The following is a 15,944-nucleotide window of genomic DNA, read 5'->3' on the forward strand; positions in this document are numbered from 1 at the left end:
GCAACAAGCACCTCTCCTCTAGTAGTTGCTCTAAATCTTAAATGATCTCTTCCTGTTGACAGACAGATCATCTAATTCTGCCCCTGTAAAAGACACTAGGGCCTTTTGCAATTTGTCTTCAGAGATCAATAACAAGAAAACAAAAATTAACCGAGAATTCTATATCTGTGTTTATTCTTCACCTGGAGATGGAACACCATCACCTTCTGTAACCTAACTGTAGCCTGTAGCTAACAGTGTTCTTGTTCAGCTCTTTCAATACGGCTACGATATTTATTGTTGCTAATCTGAGTCTCCTTCACTCAGCACCATGCGGGTCCTGCACATGAATGTAGCGCAGATAGGGCCAGCATACGGATGCCATCTTCAGGGACAGCCAGGGTGAACAGCATGGCAAGCCCAGCTTTAAGCTTACACACCAATCCCCGCATTACTCAAGGAAATACGTGACCTAGCCATACCACCCGTAGTGTGGGATCTGCTGAGAGAAATAGGGTGGCTAAAATACTGCAAGCATGTGTGTTAAGTGCAAGGAAGTGAAGAGCAAGGCATTCCACAAAGAGAACTGTGACACAGCTGAAGTATCCATTATAGGTTTATTTTTTTTTTCTTTCCATAGGCCCAGAATAACTAAGATGCCTGTATTTCCTGATTTATTTTTTATTTTTTAAATTGCCAGCCTTGTGAGGAAACTGGGAACCCCTGAACAGTTTGCCTGATCTTTGCTCCCTAATATTGTTTACAAAATTAAATTCCCTCTTGCTGAGTTCTGGACCAAATCAATAGGTAAACATTAGTCATCAGATGTGCCATCAGCTGGGAAACCTTTCAGAATGGCCTTTTTCTTTCTATGAGTCAACTTAGATTTGTTCGAACTACTATTAAATCAGTTACACTTCTGATGAGGTTAAACCGTTTTAAGGCTTTTTTGTTTAGCTTTGGGAAGCAAGTCTCAAGTTCTTCAAGAGCAAAGCCACTGGCATACACTTACAGTTATATGACCAATTATTAAGAGGTTATCTTCGCCAACATCCACCACAAATATTGAAATATACCTTTTGAACAGTGAGTTAGAAGCACTTATCTGAACAGAAACATTCTCCTTTGCCTGCCTCCCGAGGAATATGTGACCTTCAGACTTTTACAATAGCTTTTCCAAGATTTTCTCCCTTCAACATTCCAATGAAAGCTGCTGGCATGTTCTCAAATCCTTCAGTGACTTGTTCATGGTACTTCACTTTTCCCTGTCAAAAGGAGGAAAGGAAAACTGCTGAGTGTTCATTCATCAGCTGCTTAGTTTTCACAATCTTCATGAGACTAAATTGCCACCAACAAATTTTCTCCAGCTTGTATGCTCCGTCTGAAACATGCAAGCTGGTGCACACCAGGGTAACTTTGCAAAACTAGGTTTGGATATAGTGATTCCATGAAAGAATCTGCTTTTGTAGCAAGATTCCCCCCCTTGCAGTCAGAAGAGGGAGCAACAGTCACTGCTGAAAAAAATCAGGACAGATTTAGTGCTTCTCAGTCCCCAAACAATGGACAAGTAGATTGTTTCTTCAAAGCCAGGCCTGTTTCTATCTGTAGTGAAGTGTGGAATTACAAATCAAAATGACAGATCAAAATGATGAGCCTCCCCAAATCCTCAATTTGTAAAAGATAAAAGCCTTTTAGCCTTCAATGTTCACGCTCACATATTTTTCACAGCCATGAATCAAGTTTTAAACTCAGCCTCCATTTAGAAAAATAAAATTAAAGAAAAAAAAATTCCTGGTAACTCCCTTGAGAGCCCAGCTCCCGGTTCCATAAGGACACTGATTTTTGCCAGTAATTCCAGCACAACAGTACAGTGGAAATGCTTGCTCATACTACAAATGAGAGGAGATTTCTGAAGGAGAAATAGAGGAATTACTCTAAAAAAGAAACTCTTCAGTGCCAGAGAATTGTATAGAATGGTTCTGGAAGGATCCTCTTCCAAAGCTTTTATGTTTTCTGGGATTCTAAGCTAAGACCACAGGCTAATATCGCAAGTCTCAGTTAAGTGGAAGGCATCAGGCATATTCAGCATGGTTTGAGTGTCCTCAAAAGGCTCAAAGATCACGTCAGGTAGAAGAAAATCATACCAGGACCCCACTTCACCAGCTATGACAAGAGACCCGCCCTTGCAAAGAGGTAAGCCATGGTGCAAGTACACCTTAAAGAAAATCACCCCTGCCTTTCTTACCTCCAGGACCCATTTCAGCAGTGCCTTCTGACCTTCCTCCCGGCGGTTATTCCAGCGAGTGACAATAAACCCTTCCATATGAAGCTCCTTGAAGATCATTGGAATCTGAACATAAGGTCCTGCAGGAGAAAGGAACCAACCCTCAAGCTGCCTGTAATGCCAGTCTCATTTAAAATGAGACCCAATGCATAAAGAGAGCTTTTAGCCAGTAAAGGACACTGAATCACATTGTTCCAGCCAGAGGCAGCTTCAATTCTTTCCAAAAAGAATTTCCAGAATAATAAGATCATGGGTTCAGGGACAGAGCCATCCAGGAAAACAAAGCCCTGAGCTGTTAAAGCTGTGTGAGGCTGAACACCCAGCACTTGTGAAAAGTTTCATTCCGAAGTAAAATGGCCTTTGCTGAGAGGCTTCAGCTTAACCCTCAAAGTACTGTTTTAACTGATTATTAGATAGCCTGCCGAGCTCTGGTGCTCTTGGCTAAAGCTCAAAAAAAGTTACATACATTAAAAAAAAGTCCCCTCAGTAATAAAAATGTGTGATAATCTCCCCACTTGAAAAAGCCCGTCCCATTTTTAAAGTGATTTGAGAGTCTAAAGTCAAAAAGAATGTAGTTCCTAAGAACACTTGTTTCTTCTAGAATGCAAATTTGGCAAATTTAATGCTATTGAATATTAATTTCAGACATATTTTCCAACAATTTCACCACTAACTGAAACATTAGCACTGATGAGATGGGGGAAGAAAGAAACAAGCACACACAAACAAATTAAAACCAAACTGTTTCATCTAAAAACCTGAGGGAAATCCATTTTCTCATCTGAAAGTATGCGTTGTGTAAATGCCATCGTTCCACCACACCTGCTGCCTTCCACTGATCTGTATCTGCTCAGAGCCCTGGGGATTCTTATTTCACATAGTTCAGTCTCTCCTTCATTTCTAATCGGCTGATGTTCTCCATCTGATATGAGTGTGTACTAAGGAGTATGACTGCGTGTACACAGAAGTGTGGTCACACAACAGCTGCCCCAGAGCAGTGGTTTGTTATCTGAATATACACACACACACACACGAACTCAACTAGCACGCTGAAACAACCAGCAAAATCTCAGGAATCTCCCACTATGTCCCACTCTGCCGTCACCAAATAGTAACTAAACTTAGAGACATGGAAGTAGGCACACACCTTTCTGGGGCACGGAGTCATTGTACTGAGAGATGGCTCCACAGACTGCAATCCTTCCGTATTTCTTCATGTGGTTGATGGCAATACTGGAGAATTCTCCACCCACCTACACAAAGCAGAGGATGTGCAGCATTAGAGAAAATCCACTCTGGCATTGTTTGCCAAAAACTTGCCAGCATTGAGATGTTGTGCTGAAAAGAATGGGTTCAATCAAGGGTGGAAAGTTGACCTCCATTCCTCCAAAGACTGGCTGCAGCAACCCTTACTCTTAGCCAACGCCTACGAGGACTACATCACCTTTCTAAAAATTATCTGTGAACAGAGGGAACCAGTTTTAACTCTGTATCTGCTTCACAAAGCTCGGTGTAATGCATACACCAGGTATACTAGGAAATTAAAAAAAAAAAAGTGGGCTCATTCTCTGGCTTGAGGGTGAACTGACATGGTTTGACTGCATCCATACTCTTAAACTCTCCCAGCCTACAGAACAAGACGTTCACATTCAAACAGCCTACTGAGACCAGTCCACATTGCCTGTTAAAACCTGTTCTACCAGCGAGAGGTCAGAAACCGTAGACAGACTACTCTAGGAATTTTTACAAGCTTGCCTTGCAACTGCTTTGTTTACTGGTACCCTTGTAGCCACGTGGACCACTTAACATGGGGCCACGGATCCTCTCTCCTTTTCCAGAAACAGCAGAGGACTGCGTGTTCCAAGGTGGGGCCAGGAATAGACCTGTTCCTCTCTGTTCAGCCTCAATTAGCACTAACAATCCAACTTTGCATTTCAGTGTTTGTTCTGTCTGTTACCACCCACGGCAGCTGCAGAAAAATCTGGGAAGGGAACAGGGAAGCAGTAAGCTCTTACAGAACCTACGTATCACTTAGATGAAACTCCATACTGAGTTTCTGCTATAGTCTAAGGAAAATAATAGTCTGTTCAGGGCCAGGCCCTCTTTCTGAACTCACATTGTCAAAGAAACAGTCATAGCCATCGGGAGAGGCTTTACGCAGTGCTTCATCCAAAGATGTAACGGTCTTGTAGTTAAAGGCTTCATCAAAGCCTATTTTTTTCAGATAAGCAACCTTGTCATCTGAGCCAGCACAGCCAACCACTTTGCAACCCTGCAAGGAAAGAAAGAAAAACATTTCTAAACGCCCTCACAACACGGGATGTCAGTCAGAGTGCTGGGTGGAGGGCTCACCCTTAAATTCACTTGTTTTGACCATAGGAGTTCCTGAGCTCTAGCAAACCAAAGCTAGCATTGCTACATCTTCAGCAGCTTGTTCCATCTCAAGAGCTTACTACAGGCATGCCTTCAGCAATGCTTGCCCTCCTGATCATTCATGGCCTTATGATCATTCATGGTCTCAGAAGGCCAGGTCAGCCTTCTGAGGTGAAAGGACAAGCAGTTCATGCCACTCACCCCAATTTTAGCAAGCTGCCCCACCACAGAGCCCACAGCGCCCGCTGCAGCATTAACCAGCACTGTCTCTCCTGGCTTCATCTTGCAGACCTCAAACAGACCAAAATATGCAGTAAGGCTGTGAAGAAAAAGAAAGATGTTCAACAAGCAATAAAAGAAAACAGACACAGAGGTCTGAATTGACCACAATAAAGCAAAATATCATCACAACCAGAACAAGATTTAGTTTTCCTCATTCCTTAAAAAATACTATTAAAAAAGAAAAAGGGTGCAACTTTCTTAATTGGCTTGTAAGCACATTCACTTCCATTATAAGGCTACAGGCACTCCAGAAAAAGAAGACACACTACTGGGAAGCTGGATAGTGTGGTAGAAATCTGCCTTATGTGAAAACAGCTTTCCTTGGGCTCACAAGTTGAAGGAGTAAGAAGTAATGAGATCGGCTGGATCTCATTAGAAGTTTCTCTTTAATTTCTTCTAACTTCAGGTATAGAGCCTCCTTCCCACTTGTTCCTAACTGAAAGGGTGAATTGCTGCTGTCTAGAAAAAGATGCATCTAGAGTGATGTCAAAATGAAATCTGAGGAGTTCTGCATCACTCGGAATACTCCTACAATTTTTAAAGCCTTCTGTGTCAGGAAGGCTCATGGAGTCCTGAGCTCCTGTAAAAACTACGCAGAAGGAGATAAGAAATATGAGCAGGATTCTGAGAGAAAGCAATAGTGTGATTATGGCTTCCCCTGCATAACAGCTCTGTCTGCAGCAGTGTGATTTAAAGGACTGCTATTTTCTTCCACCTTACAACTGCTGTCTCTTGCCATTTTGGCGACAATTCTGGAAATACAGTGATAGCAGAAGAGCATAATAGGCAGAAGCAGACTGGCCAATAAACCACTGAAATTTGATCCTCTCAGTTAATTAAATAAAAGTTAATAATGAATTAATTAATTAAAAAATATTAAATAAAATAAATAATAATCCACTCAGGTTAATCCAGACTTGATTCTTTGCAACCCCTCCTGGATCCTCTTCCTGCCTTACCACAAATCCTCAAGGACAGGCACCCTAATCTCCAAGGCAAATCTCTGATCGAAAGGATGGACCAAACTTCAGACCCTCTGTAGGGTGAGGGCATCCTGACACATACATTTTTTTGTGTTTTTTTTTTCTTTTTCTTTTTTAAAGCAGAGTGACCAAACAGCATAGTAGTAGAAAAATATGATGGAAAAGAGATCAGAAATACCCTGCATAGCAAAATCCAGAGGACAGCTTCCTTTGAATCATAATACTCACCCTGGCATGCCAACTGTCCCAAGAGCCAGAGATTTGGGGAGTGATTCTGGCCAGCTTGAAGGAAGGAGATGGAGGCCTTTCCCGTCGGAGATGAAATGACTTCTCCAGCCACTATTAGCCACAACAAAGGCCCCAACCGCAAAAGCTGGATTCTTGCTTTCTACAATCCTGTTCAAGCAAAGAAAAAAGATTAAAAAAAAAAAAAGAATATCCTGTCAGAGAGAAAATCTTAACTGTCTCTTTCCTCTTTTATTCCTGTTGTCCTTTGATGCAGAAGAAAAGAAATACTTCATGTCACGACATTTAGTCCATACCCTACTGATGCTGTAGGCTTCTGATGCCTTCCCTGAAATGGCTACTGTCTCTTATCAGCATAGGAAAACTGGGCATGAGGATTCTAAACTCAGCCTGACCCATGACAAACAACTAACATCAGTCTGGTATGAATTCAGACTGGGCTCCTATGAGCTCAAAGGTAGGAAAGAGGATGCTAGGATTAAAGGATGGAAAAGCAAGAAGCTGAATCACAAACAGGCTACGACAAGCAGTTCCCTTTTCAGAAAACCTGCACCTCATTTAAAAGTTGAAGATCCTGAAGAGGGAACCTCTTGTGATAACAAAATGCTCCTTAGGAACAGATGGAAGGCAGTATCTAATAACAGAAGTTCACACTTAGGATATCTCTATGCAAAATGGAAATTCCACTTTCTCATCCCAACAGGAAGATTACCTTGGGAAGGAGTAGGTAAGCACCCTTGAAATACTGAAAATATCCCAGCCCTCAGTGTTCCTGCAGAGAACCACAAGAGTAAGAGGCTACAGATGTTCTCAGATGGCTACTTAGAGGCAGCGCAGCAGGAGCAAGCAGACAAAGGGAACCATCTGTATAGCTAAATCATTACCACAAGATTAGAAAAGGATATACTTAAGATCAGATAGCCTTTTGGCTATATCTACAGTTGCATCTTAGGTGACATTGAGATAGTCACAGCTGGAATTGTAAGCATGCATGGTTTGGGGCTTGCAATTTCTGCACATCAGATTTTAAAACGTGAAGTCGACCCTTCATGCCATGTACAAAGGTTGGCACTTTGTGCCTCTCCTCATAATGTCGTCTCCAGAAATAACAGGCAGTTTGCAACAGAGGCCTAGTTGTTCTCCAAGAAGGCAAAAAAACATGACATAGGCTGCAATGTCCCAAATGTCAGTACATTTCTTTGACATCTGCCACATGGATGGAAAACAAGAACTGAACATCTTACCTGGCAACCTCTGTGCCTATCATTATGTCTCCTTCCTTCATGTCCCTTTGACTGTAAGGTCTGTAACGCAGGCAGAGACACAGCTTATTGTAAGAAACTTCAATGATCTTCTAAGTATACTAAGTAGTAGCTACTGCCTGACCCAGAAACAGTAATAAGCAGTGCAGCCAAATAGACCACAAAGAGCTTGTCACGGTAATGACGTAATTGGATGTTTTCCATGGACAGCTACTCAAGCATCCCACTCTGACTGAACACTGAGCTAAAGTGTCCGGGACCGGATAGTGTTAATCTTCCCTGCATGGTCTACCACTACGAAAAGTTTGGGACTCCAAAGAATTATTTCTGAGACTAGAGTCTACCAGACATCCTCATAGCTCTGGGTAAATTTTCCCAGTCTCCTTGTGCTTGAATTACTGACTATTAACACAGGCATATCAGCAATTGACTATTTAGAATATGTATCCTTAAGAACAAGCTTGCTAAAATGTGGGAGTCTGGCAATGTCGGACACTCCCAGTACATGTTCTTTTAAGGTTCAGTTGTGAGCTCAAGTGAGTTAGCGAGCAACTTAAAAAGGGAGGAAAAAAGAAAACAAGGGGAAGAAGACATACCTCATGTAAGGATCAACACTAAGAAACACTGATTCAAGCAGCAACTCTGAAACAAAAGACAAAGCAAATTCCTGGGCATCAGCCGTACAATAAAGCATAGGTTCCACAAGCCAGTCTTGTAACAAAAACCTTAAGAACTTCCAAAAGTTCAAAAACCCCATATATTAGCATAAAAAAACTACCCAAAAGAAGCTATGACATTCAGTAGCTTTGTCTGGATTACCACTGTGCTCTTACAAGACACTTTCAGAAATGTCTCTCTAGACAGTTAGCTTCTTTTCTGTCTGTTTTTCTTTATCTGCCTCCTCTCTCTGCAGAAGACTCAGTAGGCCAGAACCCCTGAGCAAAACACGAACTTTTTTGACCTATATATATAAAAAGCCTTCTCAGGATTCATCCAGCAGAGGGTGGTAAGAGACCTTGACACATGTCATAAACACCACTTTGCTCCCTTGAACAGAAAGCACTCGTTTTCTAGGTAGCTTAATCTGCATTAGCTGTTCACCTCCATCTAATAATGCTTTTCATCGCCCATGCTGCAGCAGCCAAGTTAACATAAGCTAGAAAGATATTTGGACATAAATATTCCTCCACAGCTCAGAGTGAGCAGGAAGAAAACTGTGTAACATAGGAAAGGCTGCCTCTTTAAAATGACTCCATGTCATGCAAATACCTGCATGCATCATTCTTTTTGCTTACATGTGTATGAACTCAATAGAAGTACACATGCTATAAAATTGCTTTAAAGTACCTACAAAAGAGATCGTATTTCGAACCTTCAACTTGTAAACCTGAACAGTACTACTAGCACTTCAATGAGTTTTCTTTGACACACCTGCTAAACTGGAGTAAATTTCGTAAAGGACAAACAGTGGAGTGAGGAACAGCATGGTGTGGATGTGCATGTGAAGCCAAAAATCAAGGTTCATTCTTTTATCAACATTTCCACCATTAATAAGTTATTATAGTCTCCACCCTTTTCAAAACATAAACACATAGGTAAAGCCTGTGTATTTTTTTTCTCTTTTTATTCACATTCTCATGCTGCTACAATGGTCAAAAATCACAGGTAAGCATTGTTGAAACGTAGATTTTGAATGCAGGCAGAATCTTCCCAGAAGTCTTCCCTTGTTACTTCTTTAAATGAAAGACCAGCCCCAGCTGACTCCAGCCTTAACTACTCCCAGTTATGGCCTCACTCTCACTGCAGAGGGAGTCCCACATGACTATCCCTCCACACAAAAAAATTCCAAGTAAAATTCTCCTATGAATTCTCCTTCATTCTCCTGTGAAGAAAGACCAAGAGAGCTGGGGATGTTCAGCCTGGAGAAGAGAAGGCTCCGGGGAGACCTCACTGTGGCGTTTTAATACTTAATGGAGTCTTATAAAAAGGATGGAGAGGGACCCTTTACTAGGGTAGATAATGACAGGACGGGGGGAATGGTTTTCAACTAAAAGAGGATAGATTTAGATTAGACATTAGGAAGAAATTCTTCGTTATAAGGGTGGTGAGGCAGTGGCGCAGGCTGCCCAGAGAAGCTGTGGATGCCCCATCCCTGAAGGTGTTTAAGGCCAGGCTGGATGGGGCCTTAGTGGCCTAGTGGGAGGTGTCCCTGCCCATGGCAGGGGGTTGGAACTGGGTGATCTTTAAGGTCCCTTCCAACCCAAACCATTCTATGATTCTATTAAAAGATTCTTTGAAAACCCACTGCCAGAGGTTACCGTCTTCTCCAGCTTCCTGCAAAGGATTTTGCAAGGTAAAGCAGATGACAATTTTACACCTGTAAAGCATGTTTGTGTATTACTCGAATTGCATCACTTGCTGTGGCCAAGGTTCACTTCTCTTTCTCCTTCTAAATTAAACAAATTCCACTTCCTTACAACGGTTGGTTTTGAGGGTGTATCACTTCAGCAATTTTCTCCAGCAAGGTTTATTTGCAAACAGAGTCGAAAACCTTTGCCATGAGGCACCACGTGTGATTAAGTGCTGTGGGACTTTGAAAGGCATGCCAGAACCACCACCACATGATGGAGCTAAAGTTCAGCCTCCTAATTCTATGTGTATAATCAGATGCCAGCACGTCTGAAAACACACTAAACCCATCAGTACACATGTCCTTGAGCAATTGCTCTGCTCTGCCGAGGCACATGGTTTGCCACAAGCCGTGCCAAGCCTTTTTGTGAAAATCTGAGCTAGACACATGGACAGTTCTACAAATGCATAGCCATACGTCAGCAACGCAACAACCTCCAGGCAAAAGCTGATGGGGCTCCGCTTACCTCCATCCTTTAGGCTTGGCAGCTCTATCTTTTTCAGGTCAAAGTCGCTGGGCTTGGGAAAACCCTCAAAATGCTTCTTCAGCACCCACACCTTGGCAGTCACCATTCTGCAGAACAAACAGCACAGTCAGTGAGTGCCTGCCAAAGAGACACCAAATAGTGTCAAGCCACTACCTGGGGCTGCTTGTGATTTTGGGGAACACAAAAGCCCAAGCTTTACTGCCTGCTGTCACACAAGGAGGCTTCTGCTTGCACCCTGCGGCAGCAGCATCTGCCCCAGCACATCTCTAAAAAGCATGCTCACTGCCAAGCAGCCTGGCTGGCAGCAAGCCAGGCAGGGGAAGTCAGCCCCAGCAGGAGGCACAGCTCCCACACTAAAGAAAACGAGGAGGAAAAAACCACTGATTTAAAGAAAAAAAAATTGAGAGGGGGGAAAAAAAACAAACAACAAACAGCTAAACTTGCTCTTTTGCCCTGGTCACATGAGATGAGTGGTGAACCTGGACCTGTACAAGCTTGAAACAAACTGCAAGCCAGGAATATGAAGGCAAGAAAAAACTCCTTCAATTCTAAGCCTGTCGGTGACGCCCCACACATCTAAATCAACAGCTTCTGCGGCTGCCAAGCTCAGGGCTTGCAGCTGGGAGCACATCCTCACCAGCGTTTTCCGTGCAACGTGGAAACAAACACATGGCTTGCGTTCGTTTTACCCTCTCCTTCCCTTTCTCCCGCCTGTAAGCGAGCACATGCACAAACGCAGAGGAAGAGGAGCTCGTACTTGGAAGAGGCGGCTGGAAAATTGTCTTCTGCTGCCAATCCTAGGTCCTACGCTTCTGTAGCTGGTGCTGTCGGGGTCTGGGCTCCTCGACACGCGTCCTGGAAGGCAAAGACAGTGTCTCTCATGGCTTTTATCAGCAGAGGGAGCACCGCCCTCGGTCCACTCGCCCAGGGCCAAGAGTCAACCTTGTGCAGCCTGGCGCACCCGCCGTGATTCACCCTCCTCCTGCATGGATCCCCACAGACCCCGAAAAAAAAAAAAAAAAACACCACATCCTGCCCCAGCTTGCAGCGATGCTTTGTCCCAAACCCACTGCCTCCTGCTCCTCGCTTCCCCGTGCAAATAATCCTGCGCAATGCAAAGCGTGGGTGCTCGGGGTGTCGGGGCTCCGTGCTAAAGCACTCCGTGCTAAGGAGCAAGGCCGAAAGCAGCGCCCAGACCCCGCGTACAGTGCAAAGTTCAGAGGAAACTTGCCTGCAGCTGTTGCATTTGGCCTACATTCTTTTATTATTGTTATTAGGAGTGCAGGCAGCACTCCCTGTCCTTTCCATCCGTTGCTGCTCTGACTTTGGTACCAGCCGTGCTCACCTGTCCCCGTCAGGAAGAAATCATGCTGCAATGCCACTGCAACAACGCAGTGAACCCAGTAAAAGGGCTCACAGGAGGAAAAGGTGAGTTTGCATTAACACAAAGCTGATTTCACTCCCATGTTCACAAGCACCAAGACGTGTTTTTCCTAGCAGTGTGTCCTGCACCCAGGCACACATCCCATAGCACTCCAGCCAGGGACTCTCTGTGTCAGTGGTGCTGGCTCAGCCGTGCATAGGAACCTCACAGCCACACAGAAATGCCATCTCCACATCCTATCCCACCCTCGTGACTCATTAACGACTTACTCTCTGCTTTTTGTCTTTTCTTTGTGTGCCTCAAGAATCCAGCCCTGTTCTTAACCTTCCCACCATTATTTCTTGATAGCTTGATTCTTCTGTGCTTAGACATAAATTGATAAGAAGGAGTTGCCCAACTCTGATTAAAGGACACTAAAGGATAAATGGCAGTGATGCAACATTTTGTGGTGGTTCAGTAAAACCATTAGTGAACTGAACTTGTCATAGCCACTATCTCAGCTTTAAGACCAGCAGCCACTGTACTGTGAAACGACTTTGTTGTCTTTGTTGTCAGTCCCTGTGGGTTTCAATAATACATTTACTTTGTGCACTCTCTGTATAATGTGCTGCATAAACTATTATAATCATTTCTCTAAAGAACCAGCCATAATAAAAATCTGAAAAGGGAGAGTCCATGAGACCTGCAAAAAGACTACTGAACTCATTCCTAACAAGTTCCAGGGAAAAAAAAAAAAAAAAAAGCATTTTTGCCTGATAGTCTTGAAAAAGAACCATTAAAGCTTTTAGTGAAATTGAAATCCAAGATGACATTTATTCTGATGTCCTTCAAATCCTCCTTATCCTCTGGTCTAGTCCATCAAGTTATGAACGAGTAAAGTTTTACATTAAACTATCTCAACTTTTTCCATAAAATCAAGCAACTAGCAGAGAAAAGAACAGATTGGGGAATCTCAGCCTTGTGTACTAACCACGTACGTAAGAAAGCCAAGATCCAGCCTGTGTGCAGATACTGCACCTTTGGGGAGGGAATCACACCTCAGTCCCCAGAATCAGAATGGGGAAGGAGATTCACCACTCAATGGAAAATGGGAGAAGAAAATAAGGAGAGGTGGAAACTTGGATCCCATTTTAGATGCTAGCAACTGGAAAAGAGGTCAGGAATAATAAAGAGGACAGACAAGTTTGAGAAAATCGTGTTATACTGGAGGCTGAAGAGCTGGTGGTAATTCCTGAACTCGACCTGAGAACCTTCACTCCCTGGAGTAAACTCCAGGGAGCACAAATTATACTAGTAAAGCTACAGTAAAGACATCAAATTTCCCTAAATAACCTCAAACATTTGTGTCTTGCAGGGTATAGTTTCCTAGCCTGTGCTTGCCAACTTGGTACAAAATTGTCTTAGAAGCCTGTCAGGAGCAAGCAAGTTCAATGCAAATTTGGGGTTAGGCTAACAGTTCATCTTGCTGCCAGTCACAATTAATATGCAGATGTGGCTGTGGTAGTTATTTCCTTTATTTCCACTTAGAGCAGGAACAGCTAAACATCTGCACTGAAAGACAGGGGTATGCCTAAAAGCCAAGTGGGACACCTCTCAGAAATAGTTTGTAGGTCAATGACACCAACCACCCCGACAACAAAGTTGTTCAGGAAACCAGCATCCGATCCAGTCCCCTCTTACAGATCCACCTCAGGCAGTTTTCTGCAGCATTTCAAAGGAGTCTGCCAGGCATCAGCATAAGGAACTTCCTAAATACTTAAATATGCACTTTCCTTCAAAAGGACTTCTTGGCAGTAAATTCCTCTCAGTAAAGCCCGTCAAGGCAGTCATAATTCAGAGGTTACTTTGGGATTCCCTGTATATTACAGGATTCCCAATTACCTGGGAGTGAATACAGCCTCTAACTGTAAGTGCCAATAAGTCTTAGCAAAAATCACGTGTTCATCCTCTCTGGCTTAGCTATTACAATTCTTTGTCAGATTTTTTTTTTTTCCCCCGTGGTAAAAAAAATGAGGTAAAGGCAAACCACTCCCATGCTATGTTTGCAGGCACTATGCTGCAAACATCTGAGCAAGCATGACGCTGCATTGTGAAACAAAGCTGCAACTTCACTTCTTTATGCAAAGCTATCGAGCCCTAGAAGAAGGTCAAAGACTGAAGGTGAGAAGTCGTTGCACAGGAAAAAGACTATGCGACAGTGCACTCTGCTGCAAGGCTGTCGCTCTGAGAGGTTCAGCTGCTCTGCTGAATAAGCTTGCATGGGGAAAGGGAAACTAAGATCCAGAAGGGGTCTTCCCAGTGAATTCTAAGTTGGTTGGAAACGTCAGAAAGTTTCTCCAAAGTATTCTCTTTTAGTTGGTGGAACTCTTGAGAAAGATTTTCCACAGCCGAGACGCAGGCCTGTAGGGAAGAGGAGAGACTTTCTTCGTACTGCCGGAGTTGTTTAGCCAATTCATCCACCGTGGGTTCCTCATGGTCTTTCCAGGTCATTACTGCCAATGAGTTGGCATATGATGATGGTGCACTCCGTACAAACTTCCACCACATGGGTGGTGTACATTTGACTTCATCTGGATCTTTGGATAGCTGGTCATTGTCTAGGTCATCATAAACCACATCCCGTACACCTAATTCCCTCGGGTACTGGATTCCCTTCTCCATGGTGGTCCATTTTCCTGGCTGACATACAAGATCTTCCTTGAAGGGATACCTTTCCTTCACACCTGACAGGAGACACCTCCAGAGGGTGAAGCTTTGTGCTCCATTTCCAATTGCTTTGTCAATGCCTGCATCTCTAGCAAGGGATCCCAGCTGCCTGGCTTCTCTGCCATCTAATTCCAGACAATTGGCTGCAGTGTCCCAGCACTGGAGCAGCCAGGTGACAAGGTGTTCACCTGGACAACGACCAAAATTCTTTCGCATATCTCGTAGTTCACGCTGGGATAGGCCTCGGGTAGGTATTGATGCTTTTATGATACCTTCCTCTTCATCTTCCCGTTTGTTTGATGGCCCAGCCACTGCGGAGTAGCCCATCTCATCGTCATCTTCCTCCCCAGTCTGAGCAGGAGTTCCTCTGCGTTCTAAACAACCTGACTTTCACAGAATCACAGAATCGTCTAGGTTGGAAGAGACCTCCAAGATCATCTAGTCCAACCTCTGTCCTGACACTAACAAGACCTCCACTAAACCGCATCACTAAGGACTACATCTAAACATCTTTTAAAGACCTCCAGGGATGGCGACTCAACCACTTCCCTGGGCAGTCCATTCCAATGCCTAACAACCCTTTCAGTAAAGAAGTTCTTCCTAATATCCAACCTAAACCTCCCCTGGCGCAACTTTAGCCCATTCCCCCTCGTCCTGCCACCAGGCACGTGGGAGAATAGACCAACCCCCACCTCTCTACAGCCTCCTTTAAGGTACCTATAGAGAGCGATGAGGTCTCCCCTGAGCCTCCTCTTCTCCAGGCTGAACAACCCCAGCTCCCTCAGCTGCTCCTTATAAGACTTGTTCTCCAGACCCCTCACCAGCTTCGTTGCCCTTCTCTGGACTCTCTCGAGCACCTCCATGTCCTTCTTGTAGCGAGGGGCCCAAAACTGAACACAGTACTCAAGGTGCGGCCTCACCAGAGCTGAGTACAGGGGGACAATCACCTCCCTAGACCTGCTGGCCACACTGCTTCTTATACAAGCCAGGATGCTGTTGGCCTTCTTGGCCACCTGAGCACACTGCTGGCTCATATTCAGCCGACTATCAACCAGTACTCCCAGGTCCTTCTCTGCCAGGCAGATTTCCAACCACTCATCTCCCAGGCTGTAGCGCTGCTTGGGGTTGTTGCGCCCCAGATGCAGGACCCAGCACTTGGCCTTGTTGAACTTCATACAGTTGACCTCAGCCCATCAGTCCAGCCTATCCAGATCCTCCTGCACAGCCTTCCTTCCCTCGAGCAGATCGACACACGCACCTAACTTGGTGTCATCTGCAAACTTACTGAGGGTGCACTCGATCCCCTCATCCAGGTCATCGATAAAGATATTAAAGAGGACTGGCCCCAGCACTGAGCCCTGGGGGACTCCACTAGTAACCGGCCTCCAACTGGATTCGGCTCCATTCACCACAACTCTTTGGGCCCGGCCATCCAGCCAGTTTTTAACCCAACGAAGCGTACGCCAGTCCAAGCCACGAGCAGCCAGTTTCTTGAGGAGAATGTTGTGGGAAACAGTGTCAAAAGCCTTACTGAAGTCAAGGCAGATC

General features: G+C 44.3%; 1 protein-coding gene across 3 annotated transcripts; it reads right to left on the minus strand.

The window, feature by feature from the left end:
* Positions 1–146: 146 nt before the first annotated feature.
* Positions 147–11,393, minus strand: PTGR1 (prostaglandin reductase 1). Of its 3 annotated transcripts, XM_040541295.1 has the most exons (11): positions 11,249–11,390; positions 11,064–11,161; positions 10,286–10,392; positions 8,006–8,051; positions 7,392–7,451; positions 6,130–6,297; positions 4,838–4,955; positions 4,380–4,535; positions 3,411–3,516; positions 2,225–2,343; positions 147–1,244 (listed from the first exon to the last, which is right to left on the minus strand). In XM_040541295.1, exons 3-11 carry the CDS (start codon positions 10,389–10,391, stop codon positions 1,134–1,136), a joined length of 990 nt encoding a protein of 329 aa, XP_040397229.1. In that variant the 5' UTR covers position 10,392; positions 11,064–11,161; positions 11,249–11,390; the 3' UTR covers positions 147–1,133. The 3 variants fall into 3 exon arrangements, with proteins under 3 accessions (XP_040397229.1, XP_040397228.1, XP_040397230.1); XM_040541294.1 differs by having other exon boundaries at positions 11,064–11,393; XM_040541296.1 differs by lacking the exons at positions 11,064–11,161; positions 11,249–11,390 and adding an exon at positions 10,460–10,568.
* Between the last annotated feature and the right edge of the window lie 4,551 nt (positions 11,394–15,944).

The sequence above is a fragment of the Cygnus olor genome, chromosome Z, assembly GCF_009769625.2.
Source record: "Cygnus olor isolate bCygOlo1 chromosome Z, bCygOlo1.pri.v2, whole genome shotgun sequence".
NCBI lineage: Eukaryota > Metazoa > Chordata > Aves > Anseriformes > Anatidae > Cygnus > Cygnus olor.